Source organism: Rhinoderma darwinii, chromosome 4 (assembly GCF_050947455.1).
Source record: "Rhinoderma darwinii isolate aRhiDar2 chromosome 4, aRhiDar2.hap1, whole genome shotgun sequence".
In the NCBI taxonomy this organism is placed as follows: Eukaryota; Metazoa; Chordata; class Amphibia; order Anura; family Rhinodermatidae; genus Rhinoderma; species Rhinoderma darwinii.
The window spans coordinates 171,578,958-171,596,306 of record NC_134690.1 but is presented as its reverse complement, the minus strand read 5'-3'; the positions used below and the strand labels follow the sequence as shown (position 1 = coordinate 171,596,306).

General features: G+C 42.4%; 1 protein-coding gene across 4 annotated transcripts in view; it reads right to left on the bottom strand.

The window, feature by feature from the left end:
• Nucleotides 1-17,349, bottom strand: part of DVL3 (dishevelled segment polarity protein 3) — a 97,118-nt gene that overhangs the window by 44,770 nt on the left and 34,999 nt on the right. For all 4 annotated transcript variants that reach the window (XM_075861877.1, XM_075861876.1, XM_075861880.1 and 1 more), the window contains exons 3-4: nucleotides 16,174-16,295; nucleotides 7,232-7,338 (exon numbers count right to left, since the gene is read on the bottom strand). In XM_075861877.1, the coding sequence (XP_075717992.1) occupies nucleotides 7,232-7,338; nucleotides 16,174-16,295 (229 nt within the window). The remainder of the gene's footprint in view (nucleotides 1-7,231; nucleotides 7,339-16,173; nucleotides 16,296-17,349) is intronic.

The window sequence follows — 17,349 nt, the reverse complement described above, 5'->3', positions numbered from 1 at the left end:
ACAAACTTTATAACTAACAACCTACAAAAATGGACTATCAAAACAATCCTCAAATTCAAAACCACGAAAGCAAATAGATCTCATGACAATTGCAGAGATTATGGACATATGAGAAATATCATTTCAGGCCAGTCTAGACACAAATATTAGTCCAAGATGGTCAGGGGTACAAAAGAAAAAAAGAAGGGTTCACAAATGTCCAAAAAAAATGTAAATGACTGAGAAACGCTCAAGACAACAAATGCCAGTCACCTCATTTTTTCCAGACTGCTTGGAAATGACAAATATAGCAATGGTGTGTTGTACAGTGACATGCGGGCGTATAACTAGGCAGATTTGCCATTCAGTAATCTGGAAAAATGGAGTGAGCTGTATTGTGGTAATATTGGTTGTACCCTTACCTTACAGCAACAGCCGCATATTAGGAAATTAGGAAATGGCTGAAACTTTCTGGTCTCAGGTTGACAAAGAATTTATTGCTGTGGTTTTTTTTTTTTTATATACACTTTTTGGGAAACAAAATATTATATATTTATATTATTACTATTAATGAAAATGCCTTTTGTCAACCGACACCTCTGGACTCCCTTCATTTGCACTTGGACCGTAATTACTATTCAGGACTAAGCCAAGTCTCCACATACGAGTCAACAAACTAATGGTTTTGTGAAAGCATCCATGGAAATGGAAATTTTTCTGTGTGATTTCCAATGGGGTCATTAATGAAACATTCCCAGACAGGTGTTGCTTTCCACACCCACTTTTAGTCATCTACATGGCAAGTGAATGCGAGGCCGCAATAGAAATACAGACCACCAACAATGCATTACAGACAAACCAGTTTCTGAATACTGAGAATTTAATGCAAAACTGAAGCATCACCCTATAAAGGGGTACGCACCCAAGAGGTCTATATGCTGTTCAAATAAGTCCCACGCCAAAAATGTACCTCACTCGATTTAAAGCTGGTGGCAACATGGAAAAAACAAAAACACCAGCGTTAGATAATATATTTATTTTGTGTTTCATAGAGATTTACACACACACACACACACACACACACACTGACACACACACACACACACACTGACACACACACTGACACACACACTGACACACTGCTCAATGAATTAGAATATCAAAAAGTTAATTTATTACAGTAATTCAATTAAAAAAGTGAAACTCATTATATAGATTCATTACACACAGAGTGATCTATTTCCAGCATTTTTTTCTTTTAATGTTGATGATTATGGCTAACCGTTAATAAAAACCACAAAATTTAGTTTCTCAGAAAATGTGATTATATAAGCCCAATTTCAAAAATGATTTTTAATTCCGGAATGTTGTCCTACTAAAATGTACAGTATATGCCCTCAATACTTGGTCGGGGCTCCTTTTGCATGAATTACTGCATCAATGCGGAGTGGCATGGAGGTGATCATCCTGTGGCACTGCTGAGGTGTTATGGAAGCCCAGGTTGCTTTCATAGCGGCCTTCAGCTGGTCTGCATTGTTGGGTCTGGTGTCTCTCATCTTCTTCTTGACAATACCCTATAGATTCTCTATGGGGTTTAGTTTGCTGGCCAATCATGCACAGTGATACTGTGGTTATTAAACCAGGTATTGGTACTTTTGGCAGTGTGGGCAGGTGCCAAGTCCTGCTGGAAAATGAAATCAGCATCTCCAGAACGCTTGTCAGCCGAGGGAAGCATGAAGTCCTCTAAAATTTCCTGGTAGACGGCTGCGTTGACTCTGGACTTGATAGAACACAGTGGACCAATACTAGCAGATGACATGGCTCCCCAAACCATCACTGACTGTGGAAACTTCACACTGGACTGCAAGCAACTTGTATTGATGCCTCCCCACTCTTCCTCCAGACTCTGGGACCGAGATTTCCCAATGAAATGCAAAATTTACTTTTAGCTGAAAACAGGACTTTGGACCACTGAGCAGCAGTGTTGGTCCACTGTGTTATATCAAGTCCAGAGTCAACGTCTACCAGGAAATTCTAGAGCACTTCATGCTTCCCTCTGCTGACAAGCTTTATGGAGATGCTGATTTCCTTTTCCAGCAGGACTTGGCACCTGCCCACACTGCCAAAAGTACCAATACCTGGTTTAATAACCACAGTATCACTGCGCTTGATTGACCAGCAAACTCGCCTGACCTAAACCCCATTGAGAATCTATGGGGTATTGTCAAGAGGAAGATGAGAGATCAGACCCAACAATGCAGATGAGCTGAAGGCCGCTATCAAAGCAACCTGGGCTTCCATAACACCTCAGCAGTGCCACAGGGTTATCGCCTCCATGCCACGCCGCATTGATGCAGTAATTCATGCAAAAGGAGCCCCGACCAAGTATTCAGTGCATATACTGTACATATTTAGTAGGCCAACATTTCGGTATTAAAAATCATTTTTTAAATTGGGCTGATAGAATATTCTAATTTTCTGAGACACAATTTTGGGCTTTTATTAACTGTTATAACGGTTAGCCATAATCTTCAACATTAAAAGAAAAAAATGCTGGAAATAGATCACTCTGTGTGTAATGAAAATCAATATAATATAGGAGTTTCACTTTTTGAATTGAATTACTGAAATAAATTAACTTTTTGATGATATTCTAATTCATTGAGAAGGACTAGTATATATATGTCATGAAATGTACATTAGTGGGGGTCTGTTGGAAAGGGAGACTATGTTAACATGCACAAAAAAGGACACGTGAACAGTATTTCTTAGAATCCTAAGAAATACTGTTCACGTGTCCTTTTTTTGTGCATGTTAAAATAATCTCCCTTTCCAACTAGAATAGTAATAACCTTCTTCTGAGTGGGTAACAATAATCCTTAACGATCCAATAGATGATTTGTTTTGCATCTATTGAAGCAAAAACGATTGATTCCAACTGAACGATTAGTTATTACAAACATCTTCCCTACTTAATTTTTCTCGGTCGGTAGTGCTAAACGCTACAATTGTAGTGAAGCTCACTATTGCCCAAGGAAATACATAAAACTATAGACATTAACAATTTTACAACAATCTTTTCATTTGTTGCCCCTTCCAAAGATTGGAATAAGCCGCTTCCAGTCACCGCTGACATCCATTATCTTCCGGGTGAACAGAAGACAGAGCATATTGAAATCAAACATGTGCAACCCTTGTAGACACTGGGGGACTGTCAGGCTGCCCACACATTAAATCGCTGACTAATCCCACTGAAACGTCAGATCGGTTGAAGATGGGACCCCCACTAATGTACATTTCATGACATATATATACTAGTCCTTCTCAATGAATTAGAATATCATCAAAAAGTTAATTTATTTCAGTAATTCAATTCAAAAAGTGAAACTCCTATATTATATTGATTTTCATTACACACAGAGTGATCTATTTCCAGCATTTTTTTCTTTTAATGTTGAAGATTAAATTATAGAGCTCCATTCGTGCTCTATAAGACTGCTGGATAAAGCCAAGTAGAGCACTCGGGACCCCCCCCCCCCCCGTTCTCTTGCCCGGTGGGTATCTCAACACTAGAACCCCCGGCGATCAAACACTTATTATCACCTTTCCACAGGATAGATGAAAAGTTGTTTTGGTAGGAAAGCCCCCTGTATTTTTTTAAATAAGTCAAATAAGGGAATTAAAAATCGGTGAGAACGCAGTGAGTTAATGTATAAGCTCAGTTATTAAAAATTCATAGACCAGCTATTGAGCTTGTGAATATATCATGAGCTTGTGACAGAGTTTCAAGTTTAAATTTATAGAAAAGACAAGAAAAGCCGCACTCCCTATTCCCAAAGTCAAGCAAGAGATATGTAAGCAGCACTGACTGCTATAGTCCCTACATGAAAACTGACAACAGCTTCTCTTCCCGGGATACAAACATACCGAGACAGTAGAAACAATAAATCATTTCATCATGAGGCTTCACAAATTCCAGGTAGACAAAGGGAACTACTATTTCTAGAAGACAGTTTATCAATTTTGATTGTAAATTACAGTAATTTGTGGATCAAATGGGGGTCACCAATAAGACTGACTCAGTGGAAGCTGGCCATGGATGGCCAAAAGCTTCACACACTCTAGGCAAGATATAGACCAATCTTTAGAACGGGAATATATGTTAAGGTCCTTTTACACGGGCAAATGATCGGGTGAACGAGAACTTGAACCCAATTATTTCCCTAGTTGTCAGCCGACAAACAAGCAAACCCTCGTTTGTTGGCTGATCTAATCTTTAATGCGATTCGAAAAATGGTTGCTTGTCGGCAGCACATCTCTCTATATAAACAGGTAATCTGCTTCTGTATGGTGAAAAAAAGTTTGTCCCTATACATGCCGATCATAGCCCCGTTTAAATGGAACAAATGAGCGCCAATCAACATGATCTATAGACGATCGCCGCTAGTTTACCGTGCAGAAATTCTGCATGTGTAAGAGCACCCTTGGCTATATCATATATAGCTCAAATGGCCAGAGATTTTACAGGCTGCAAAATCTCTTTTGACTGATATCAAATGAATCGGACCATTAAAAACTTTATATTCACCTTAAGGCCGGTTTCACACATAATAGCGACCTATGATGCGGTTAGAGTTAATAAACCCACAGTCGGGCTAGAATTTGCAACCGTAATACAGACACAGAAATGCGCTTCTATCATGCTCGTGTAAAACCGGCCTAAGAGGCCAAATTGACCCTTTCTTTGCTCTACTGGTGCCTGTATTCTGTGAAAAGGAAAAACAGTGAAGCTGTTGTGATAAGAGCAAATCTTGATAGCACAGTTGTATTACTGATAATGCAAATCCATAATATACAAGCATATGGTTCCAAAAGGTAGGTCTACACCAGAAAGGGACTCTCACGACACCAACCTGTTCAAATGCCCTATTAAAAGCCCACAGATGTCAGAGAGGGGTCTCCCACTCGGGCCCATCCTCTATGAGCCAGAACGGAGGACAGCTCTGTTACAGTGGCTCTCACCATCAGACCCAGGGCATCCATGCATTACATGGATGGCCTTCATGTGTATGGCTATATGCGGCTTTTCCCAGCAACAACGGGACACATTTTTGTCTATCAATTTTCATACTTAAGGCCCATAGTTTCTAGACCAGAGTAAGAAAAAGCACTTCTATAGGAAAGTTATTTATTTATAAAGTACATATTACCACAAAATTGCAGCAATAGTAATTTAGATTAAACGCGAGGTCAGTGAATGTCTTTCACAATACAGATAGTTGTATGTATGTGGCTGTAAAGATAATCGTGCTGCAAGACCGAGCTCCCTTCTTTATTAAAAAAAAAACTGCACAAATGTATGCCAGCTATATTAGGACCCATTCACATCACATTTTTGGCCCACATTTAAAAATGTACACACTTATTTTCTCTAGACATCTGCCACTACCTTCCATTACAGAAAAAGTTTTTTTTTCACATAAAAAAAAAAACGCATGAAGTTCTACAAAATGGTATGCCCAAGGTTTGCACAAAAACCCATGCCAAATTTAGATACTTTGACATACGCGGTCCCATAGAAAACAATGTGATACTTAGAGGCTCTGTCACCAGATTTTGCAACCCCTATCTGCTATTGCAGCAGATAGGCGCTGCAATGTAGATTACAGTAACGTTTTTATTTTTAAAAAACAAGCATTTTTGGCCAAGTTATGACCATTTTTGTAGTTATGCAAATGAGGCTTGCAAAAGTCCAAGTGGGTGTGTTTAAAAGTAAAAGTCCAAGTGGGCGTGTATTATGTGCGTACATCGGGGCGTTTTTAATACTTTTACTAGCTGGGCGCTCTGATGAGAAGTATCATCCACTTCTCTTCAGAACGCCCAGCTTCTGGCAGTGCAGACACAGCCGTGTTCTCGAGAGATCACGCTGTGACGTCACTCACAGGTCCTGCATCGTGTCGGACGAGCGAGGACACATCGGCACCAGAGGCTTCAGTTGATTCTGCAGCATCAGCAGGTAAGTAGCTACATCGACTTACCTGCTAACGCCGATGCTGCTGCAGAATCAACTGAAGCCTCTGGTGCCGGTGTCCTCGCTCGTCTGACACGATGCAGGACCTGTGAGTGACGTCACAGCGTGATCTGGCAGAAGCTGGGCGTTCTGAACAGAAGTGGATGATACTTCTCATCAGAACGCCCAGCTAGTAAACGTATTAAAAACGCCCCGATGTACGCACATAATACACGCCCACTTGGACTTTTACTTTTAAACACACCCACTTGGACTTTTGCAAGCCTCATTTGCATAACTACAAAAATGGTCATAACTTGGCCAAAAATGCTTGTTTTTTAAAAATAAAAACGTTACTGTAATCTACATTGCAGCGCCTATCTGCTGCAATAGCAGATAGGGGTTGCAAAATCTGGTGACAGAGCCTCTTTAACATATATATGTTCAAACATGTTTGTTTTTTAAAAAAACCAAAAACGTAAATTAACTTATTACTGCATCTTAGGGTACATTTAAACGGGTCTGTAAAGATGGTAAAAATGTGGAAAAAAAAACTGAGGGTAAACAAGTACACAATACTTGAAAATGTTAAGTAAAAATAAGGCACTCTCCCGATCCATAAAACCCACACTTTATTCATCCATATAAAAAACCCAGCAAAAGTGTATTCACAGCAATTGCAGAGCTGTGACGCAAATACCCACCCAGGGTCTGACTTGGCTTTAAAGCACCACCTATGATACACTAAACAGAAATATATAATAAACGTGACGGGTGACAACACACTCCTCTAGAGAGACATTTGTCTATTGCCTTGGTTTTGCCACGATAGCGGCCACGGTTTTAGAAAAGAAACCGTTCTAGATTGTGGTTTTCACTGGCACAATTTTCCCCACTTCAAGCATGCCCTGAAAACTGCTCCGTTTTCAACCTCACCGTGTGAATGAGTTTTCATAAAATCCTATTCACTAGTGTAACATCTGGCCTTTGCGGTAACGTACAGCAGCGCAACTACACAGTAAAAACAGTGGAGAGGATAGATCAAAACCAATGCAAAGGAAAAGTGGAGTAGTTGCCCATAACAACCAATCAAGACTGGCTGCTTTCATTTTCCAAAAGGCCTCTGAAAAATGAGAGGTGGAATCTGATTGGTTGCTACGTGCAACTACTTCACTTTTAATTTGCACCAGTTTTGATACATCTCCACGGTATGGGAAAACAGTCTTCTACATGTCCAATTACCATGTTCTGATGTCTCCTTTCTCCTTGGTCTCTCTCGTTGTGCTGATACGACAGAATCCGTCTCGGTGTCATTGTCCAGGTTTTCTTGGCTGCCTCGAGTGTTTGGGCTGTAAAGAAGGAAAGCAGTTAAGAGATTCCCAGCTTGTATATATTTTGCCATTTTCAGCATTAGGGCATCTTTACACATGCTTATAGTGATGCCACACCAATACCACCATGGAATTTTTATTTTATTTTTTTAGTAGAAAATTACATATAGTTTCAAGAAAATTTTTACTAAAACTGCTCCATTGAAAACGGCATTGCACTTTTCAATGCAGTGTTTTTTTTCCTATAAGGTTGCAGTCACACGCGGCATATTTTGAAAATCACTTCCATTCATCTGAATGTAGTTGTTTCTGCAGCTAGCACATGGATTTCTACTGGTTCTATTCAGATAAGGCCTCATGCCCACTCCAGTTATTTTCTTCAGGGTGCGATCTGTTTTTTTAACTGAAGGCACCCTGACACATTCATTTCTATGGGGCCATGCACACTACCGTTGTTTTGACGGTTCCGTTCCATCAAAAGTAGTGCATGTCCTACTTTTGTCTGTCGTTCGGTGACCGTGGGGCCCATTGAAGTCTATGGGTGCGTCAAAAAAACGGACGGCACACGGAAGGCATCCGTGTCCCGTCCGTTTTTCAAGGATCCGTTGCTAAACAACGGCAGGGCGTGGCAAAGTTCCCTACATTCAACACACAAGATGGAATTTAACGGACCGTTTAAAACGGAAGACAAACGGAAGCACAGCATCCGTTTAAAACGGAACGGACACGGCGTGACAATGGAAACCAAACTGATGTCACAACGGACACACGGATCCATTTTAAACGGTGAAAATTTCTGCAACAAAATCTGCCGCATGTTACTGCACCCTTGATGTGAATAGGAAAATTACAAACCAAAACGGACATAACCACACACATAAATTCACCACATAACGTATGCCTGTAAAATGACCCTATGCGTTTTGAAAGGTCAGATTAAAGAAGCAGTGATCATCATGTTCACATCAAAAGTATACGGTCAATATAAAATAAATATGGGTCATTTAATAAAAATGTATTATCCAATGCGGACAACGCCTTATATGTATGTGTCAAATTAATCCGATCACATGGTCTACCAAACGTGATCAGATGTAAGTTATGGACAAGACCCAGCAGAAACTGGCTGCAAAGTATTTTTGAACATTCTCCACTCTGGCTAACAGATGAGGGTAATGAAGGGGGAAGGTAACAGTTCCATAAACTTAGAATCCCCTAATAGGGTAAATATTCCCTTTAAATGGGTAGTGTCATCACAGTGATTGTATCCGAGAGGATTCATTATGCCCCCAATCAGAATTTGATAAAACACAATGTTTAATTGAAAATGCTTCCTTATTCAAATAAATAATTACGCACAGTCCATGAAGGGGGGGAGGGGGGGGGGGCTCCTGTTTACCTAGGTTGCTATTGGAGCCCCCCCAGCAGTGCAGAGCAGTGGAGGACGTGCATGCACAGTAAACACAGAGACCTCCGGATCCCAGGTCCTCTCTGCCTCTGGGCATGCGCACTCCTCTGGCCTCGGTCCTGCACTGGGACAGTGTATTCATCTCTCCAGGACAGCTCCAGGCGGAGCAGCCACAAGAAGCTGCTCAGTGAGCTTCTGACAGATTTATTGATAGCAGCGGGCTCCAGGCTCATGTCTGGAGTCCGTGCTGTAGTGAAATACGGCTAATTCTGGTGTCTAATCAGTTCTCTCTCTCCACCATTGCTCTAGACGAGATAAGAACTAAACGGTTATTCTGATTTTCTTAAGGCCCTTTTACACCAGCCAATCATGAGGTAACGAGCGTCCATATGAATGCTCGTTCCCGATCACCGCCCTGTGTATACAGGGCAACGATCAGTTGATGAACAACAAAATGCTCATTCATCGGCTGATCTGCTCATTATACAGCCAATAAAATGTCTGCTAGTCGGCATGATGGAAACGTATGGGAACTAACGATCATAGAAATGATCACTTGTCCCCATACACAACTGATCATTGCTCCTTGCGAAAGGAGCAAACGAGCACCGATCAACGAGTTGTCTCGTTGATCGGTGCTCATTTTCACGCGCCAAATAGGGCTGTATAAAAAAGGACCCTTAGTAGTGCGGAGACCGACCGAATTTCAAAGAAATTGACATAAATGTGAGTTATGTTTTATTTTGCTGGCAACAGTCATGTGGGGCTATTAGACAGGAAGTCAAAGAGTAAACAGTGAGTCTATCAACAACTTTCATTTAGCTGTACATGAGCTTATAAATAAAAATTTAAAAACAGCATGACATGAAACATCCCCGGCCCCCTTTAGTGGTGGTTGTAGGCAAGCAGAATTTTCGCAGCAGCTCTCATTCCCACAGCCATTCACTTGAATGACTGCATTTAAAGTGATGGTCCGGTTTCAGCAAATTAATGTTATTTGGTGTATAATTAAATATTAATTATAAATGAAATTTTAAATATATTAAATATTTCTGCCATGAATAAGAACACTGCCGGTGTTCGAAACGCGTGGGCTCGGGCATTTGCCCGCAATCATTAGCCACCTAGAGACTGCGTCTCCTCTCTATTTTAACTTTATTTTTCTACCAATAAAAGTGGGAACGGAGTATCGCTTTTATCTTGACACGGCGCTGGATCATCTTTTTTTCCTACATTACCTACCGTGGGCCGTCGCGGGGATCCGAGCGAAGTGTTCATTCGAGACGCATAACCGGTGAGATGGAGGTTTCCTCCTTTCTCCTATAATTAAAAGCTTTAGGGTATGTTCACACGAGGGCGTCCGTAACGGCTGAAATTACGGGGATGTTTCAGCCTGAAAACATCCCCGTAATTTCAGCCGTAACGGCATGTGCAGGCGCTTGAACGCCGCGTCAATTACGGACGTAATTGGCGCAGCTATTCATTGGAGTCAATGAATAACGGCTCCAATTACGGCCAAAGAAGTGACAGGTCACTTCTTTGACGCGGGCGTCTATTTACGCTCCGTCATTTGACAGCGGCGCGTAAATTACGCCGCGTGTGAACAGACAAACGTCTGCCCATTGCTTTCAATGGGCAGATGTTTGCCAGCACTATTGAGGCGCTATTTTCGGACGTAATTCGGGGCAAAAACGCCCGAATTACGTCCGTAAATAGGCCGTGTGAACATACCCTTAGGGTATGTTCACACAGAGTTTTTTGCAGGCAGAAAATTCTGCCTGGAAAAATCAGCTCCGGTTCTTTTGAAGTGGTTTTGCACCACACATTTTTTTATGCGTTTTTTTTAGGCTCTTTTTTACCTATTTCTTCAACAGACCAAATGAATCACCACAAGCGTTTTTTTTGGCAAAAAATGCATTAAAAAAAAATAGTGTCTAAAATCGCGTTTATTTCTGTCTCATTGATTTCAATGGGGTTTTTAAGGCGGAAAACGCCTCAAGATAAAGCATGTCGTTACTTTTTCCCACTAGTGTTTTTTTTGCTTGCGGGAAAAAAACGCCTCCACCTCCCATTAAAATCAATAGGAGGCCATTTCGGCCGTTTTTTTCAGCGGTTTTTTACCGCGGTTTCCGCAAAAAACGCTCTGAGAACAGGGCCTTAGAATTTCCTAATATACTTTCTGTATTAAGCCCTCACGGTTTTAAAGATCTCTGCTTGTTTTATACTAGGAACATTCATGGTTTATTCCAGTGGAAAAAATTCTGTCCATCGTCATAGATAACGATGACTATAAGAGCCCAGCTCCCTGCAGTGTGCTCAGTCTGGGAAATACTGCCGACATACGGGGACCGTATATCCCGGACAGAACACGCTCGTGTGAATCCGGCCTGTGTGTGTATATCAGAGATGTGCCTTCTAACGATCTCAGCACCTGTGTGTCCATCACATGGACAGAACTTTATCCACTAGATGTAAACAATGAATGTTCCTACTGAACAACAAGCAGTAATCTTGAAAACCGTGAGGAATACAGAAAGCATATTGAAAAAATGGTCTAAACCAGGGGTCTCAAGCACGCGGTCCGCGGGCCGCATGCGGCCCCTGGGGCTGTCATCTGCGGCCCGCGGGACACAGAGCCGCTAGTATCGGCTCTGCTCCGAGACTCTGGAATTCCCGGACATCGCTGTCCATATATGAACAGCGATGTCTGGGGCTTCCCCAGAGCCCCGGGCAGAGCGCTAGTACAGGCTCTGCTCCGGGGACTCTGTGGAATTCCCCGACATCGTTGCCCATATATGGACAGTGTGTCAGGGTCTTCCCCAGAGCGGAGTCCCGGGCAGAGCGCTAGTATCGGCTCTGCTCCGGGACTCTGTCCATATATGGACAGCGATGTCAGGGAATTCCACAGTGTGTCAGGGTCTTCTCCAGAGCGGAGTCCCGGGCAGAGCGCTAGTATCTGCTCTGCTCCGAGACTCTGGAATTCCCTGACATCGCTGTCCACATATGAACAGCGATGTCTGGGGCTTCCCCAGAGCCGGAGACCCGGGCAGAACGCTAGTACAGGCTCTGCTCCGGGGGACTCTGTGGAATTCCCTGACATCGTTGCCCATATATGGACAGTGTGTCAGGGTCTTCCCCAGAGCGGAGTCCGGGGCAGAGCGCTAGTACAGGCTCTGCTCCGGGACTCTGTGGAATTCCCTGACATCGCTGTCCATATATGGACAGTGTGTCAGGGTCTTCCCCAGGGCGGAGTCCCAGGCAGAGCGCTAGTATCGGCTCTGTTCCGGGACTCTGGAATTCCCTGACATCGCTGTCCACATATGAACAGCGATGTCTGGGGCTTCCCCAGAGCCGGAGTCCCGGGCAGAACACTAGTACAGGCTCTGCTCCGGGGGACTCTGTGGAATTCCCTGACATCGTTGCCCATATATGGACAGTGTGTCAGGGTCTTCCCCAGAGCGGAGTCAGGGGCAGAGCGCTAGTACAGGCTCTGCTCCGGGACTCTGTGGAATTCCCTGACATCGCTGTCCACATATGAACAGCGATGTCTGTGGCTTCCCCAGAGCGGAGTCCCGGGCAGAGCGCTAGTATCTGTCCTGCTCCGAGACTCTGGAATTCCCTGACATCGCTGTCCATATATGGACAGTGATGTCAGGAACAGAGCTGGAATCCCAGGCTGCACTCACAACTCTACTATTATATCATGTACTTTACTCCAGTCACATCCAGAGCTGCAGTCACCACTCTGGAGTAGAACATGTTACAGTAGAGTGGTGACTGCAGCTCTGGATGTGACTGGAGTATAACATGTTACAGTAGTCACATCCAGAGCTGCACTTACAACTCTACTGTATCATGTACTATACTCCAGAGATATCCACAGCTACACTCACAACTCTACTGCAAGATCAGTAGATGCAGATGCAAACATCTTGTCTTATATTCCAAACAAATCTAGAGCTCCAGCCACAACTATACTATTATATAATGTGCTATACTCCAGTCACATCCAGAGCTGCAGTCACAACTCTACTGTAACATCATGTCTTATACTCCAGCCACATCCAGAGCTGCAGTCATAACTCTACTGTAACATCATGTCCTATACTCCAGTCACATCCAGTGCTGCAGTCACAACAGTACTGTAACATCAGGTCCCATACTCCAAACAAATCCAGAGCTGCAATCACAAACCTACTGTAGTTCGGGTGCTAGAAGCGGCTCTGCTCCGGGACTACAGCTCTGGGCAAGACCCTGACATCACTGTGGTAGCATTCTTTGGAGGGCACTGTGGCCTTATCTAGGGGTGTGTTGCAGCATCCACCGAGGGCACTGCGGCAGCATCCACCGAGGGCACTGCGGCACTATCTAAAAAGGGGCTGCCCAATCTTGACATGTGTTTCTGTCAAACGCTGCTCACTGAGCCTCCGGACTGCATTTAGCGACACTTAAACTGGAAAGCTGGATTGTTGAAATAAGCACGTGGAGAAATATCTCAAATTTTAAACCTAGCGGTATTATTATAGTATTGTAGTATTGTAGTAATGTAGTGTTATTGTAGTTCAAATAACTAATAATAATTTTGTATTGTATAAAATTTGAAAGTAATGCGGCTCGTCAACTTCCCATTTTTTCTATATGCGGCCCACTTACCCGGCCGAGTTTGAGACCCTTGGTCTAAACTATACACAAAATAACAGTAATTTTCTGAAACTAGACAACCCTTTAATACTATGTTTGTATAGCCAATCAGTTACAGTTTTTGCCGGGAATCTTGGGAGCCAAACTCTCATATAACCGGGGTTGTCGAATGAAAAAAACACCTTTAACGCTATGGCTATGTTATGTTCACCGCTGCAACCACTTTTTTTTTGTCGTGTCCCAATGCAACTAAAATAATGAATGCAGCAACTTTGCAATAGGTCTGGATTAAAATGTTCCTAAAATTTTTTTGGGTTTCTACAGCTCCTATGCAGAACAAACCCTGTATAGTCCGATCCGTCATACTCCCCTATATCTGCCCTGCTATACATTTGTCACCCACTTTATGTCTGTTGCCATAGAGAAGCACTTTCTGTATAGGAGCCAGTGAAACTAAATCATGGTCCCAATTAAAAACGTCCTTAACTGCTTTTTAAAAAAAAAAACAAAAAAAAAAACAGGCATTGGGATAAAATTAAAGAAAAAAATAAATCTGTTGCGAAGATGGACTTAGTCTTTAACCCTTTCGCTGCCAAGCACATATCCAATATGTCTTGACTTCAAACGCTTGCCACAGCTAGAATATAAAGATTATATTAAAGCCCAAAAATGTAGCTTTCACATGATACCAGGATTAACCCCTTCCCTCCGCAGCCATTTTTTGGATTTTTCACTCTTTTTCCTCCCCACATTCCAAAAGCCATAACTTTTTTATTTTTCCATCAATCTTGCCGTACGAGGGCTTGTTTTTTGCGGGACGAGTTGTAGATTTTCAAAGCACAATTTTTTGTACCATATAATGTAGTGGGAAACGAGAAAAAAAATACATGTGGGGTGGAATAGGAAAAAAAACAGCGATTCCTCAACATTTTGTGTGGTTTCGTTTTTACGGCGTTCACCGTACAGTAAAAACGGCATCTTAACTTTATTCTGCGGGTCAATATGATTACAGCGATACCAAATTTATATAGTTTTCTTTATGTTTTACTACTTTTACAAGGAAAATACTGATTGTTAAAAATAAAAATTAGGGTTTTGTCGCCACATTCTGAGAGCCATAACGTTTTTACTTTTCTGTCGATTTAGCGGTGTGAGCGCTTATTTTTTGTGGGGCAAGCTGTATTTTATATTGGTACAGTTTTGGGGTACGTGAGACTTTTTGATCACTTTTTATTTAATTTTGTGTGGGAGATGAAGCGACCAAAAAGCAGCAATTCTGATGTTTTTATTTTTTTACGGCGTTCACCGTGCGGACTAAATAATGATATATTGTAATAGTTCAGACTTTTACGGATGCGTCGATACCAGTTATGTTAGCTTTTTCTTTTTTTTTTTGATTGTGCTTGAGGGAAAAATGGGAAAAGGGGGGGTTTTGAGCTTTTAATTCTTTTTTTATTTGTTAAAAAAAAACTTTATTTTTCTGGTTTTTACTTGTCCCCCCCCTGGGGACTTTAACCAGCGGTCATTCGATCGCTTGCACAATATACTGCAATACTAATGTATTGCAGTATATCGTGATTTTGACAGTCTCCTATGCCGGAGGCAGGGCTTCATAGGAGTACAAAGATGTCGGACCTGGGGGACTTAGTCAGGCCCCCAGGCTGTCATGCCCACCAACGGCACCCCCTGATCTCGCTGCGGGGGGCCGTTGGGACGTTACAGGGGTCACCCCCTGTTTTTAGTCATTTAAATGCCGCGATTGCTATTGAATGCGAAATTTAACGGGTTAAAACAAGCGGGATCCCGCTCGTTACCCGGAAGTGTCAGCTGTAACACACAGCCGACACACTCGGTCTATGGAGCGGGCTCAGCCCGTGAGCCCGCTCCATATTCCCCCACCCGGCGTGCGCCGTATATATACGGCGGATGTCGGGAAGGGGTTAAAGCTCTTGGTGAAATTATCAGGAGCAACACTCGTTTAAAGTTGGGGAGCAACATTAACAGTTTTAGGGCCTGTTCACATCACCGTTCGCTTTCTGTTCCGGGGTTCCATTAGCAGTGTTTCCGTCACAGTTGATATCAATGGTGATGTAAACGGAAGCTGTGGTTTTTGTTTGACTTTCCGTTGCGGCGTTCTACGACGGAAACCTCAGATGAAACCCCGGAACGGAAATCGAACGGTGATTTGAACAGGCCCTTACTTCCTGGTTCAATGGGTGGAGGGGGGGGGGGGCTGCAAGTGACAGCAGAGCGAAAGGTCACAGCCTGATACGGTCATCACTCCCCTCACTTCGATGACCTCAGGGAAATACAGGAACTTTTCTTCATGTTATTACCTCTTTTTTTTTGCATTCCTTTTATACTACGTTACGATGTCATACAAAATTGCATGAAGGCGCTTGCGTGTAAAGTGCTGAGTAGCATTTTTGGCACTTTCAGAAAATAAATGGGTATTGTGTTTGTGTTACTTTAGAATTCAGTTTTATTCAGGTATGTATAAAATGTATAAATTGTTGCAGCAGAAAAATGGTTAAAGCAAAAAAATTAAATAAAAAAAAATTCTGACGCCTATAAGAAACTAAATTATACAAAACAGCATAGATCTTATGAACTAAAAATAACATGCTGTTGAAAGGCGTGTACTTTCACCATAAAGTCACACAAATGGGTAACTTGAAGTGTGAGATTACAGGGGAAAATTGGTAACATTTTGTTTGGTTTCTGTAAGATCATCTCTGCCAATTGCTTGGCACAAGCCTCACAAAAACAAGATGACACCAAACACAGACAACTTCTATACTCACTGAAAAGATGGTGGACGGGAGTCCCCAATGCCTCCTGTCCGCTCAAGTGGTGGAGGCAAATCAGAATGACTGTCAGCGCACACCGAGCCTGCATCAGACTGTGACCCATCAGCAGAGACAAGCTGTAGAAACAGAACATAGGAGACGTGAACATTGACCACACACGTATGTGCGAACCACACAGCAGTCAGTGTCTACTGCCACCTTGTGATGAAAGAAAGACACACCCAAACATAAGACTACAGGAGGTAGAATTCCTGACTGCGATGTCAGATCTGACCATGAGCTTAATGTGTAACAGATACGTTTTCATCACTAACACACAAACATTTCGATTTTAACATATTCTTCTCGTCTTGCAGAACGCGCACACATAACATTAGTATTTTGCTATGGATCCCACAGTTTTATATTATAGGTCATGAATAATAATCTATAATAGTGATGAAGCTGAATATATATATCAATAGCAAATATTCAACCAAAACCTGGAAGAAAAAAAAAAGATAGGCAGAACACATAAAAAACATAATATACAGGACTAAAGTTAGAATGACAAGAACGACAATTTCCCCATAATGGTCAAATATATTCCAAAATACAGGGTATGTCCACACGTAGCATAAATACTTTGGATTTTCCACAACAGATTTAATTGCGGAAAATGCGGCACGTAATACAGTAGCAGCAGCAGAGCGGATGAGATTTACGGTGTAAAAAAATTAACTGGAAAAAAAACCCCACGTTCATTAATTGACCTGCTGTGCGGGCTTTCAGTTTATGCTTCAGAATCGCTGCTTTTCTGTTGCAGGCTTTCCCCATTGTATACAAGATAAAACCTACAACAAACAGTAAATGCTGCAATTTTTGCAGCGGAATCGCAACTCAGAAGGAAAAAAAAAAGCGGAGGCCTCATGCACACTGCCGTGCCGATAATCACGATCCGCGATTACGGGCACGGCCGGCTGCGGACAGCCAACCGCATTTTCGGCCCGTGGGAGCACGGCACGTAAAAAGCAAAAGATGGGACACGTCCTATCTTTTGCGGAGGCTTTCTGTGGCAAATATATGGGAAGGTGTCCGTGGTCAATAGAAATGAATGGGTCCGTAATTACAGACGAAATTTACATTTGTGTGCATGGGGCCTTACTTACGCTGGTCTCCGTAGTAATGGTG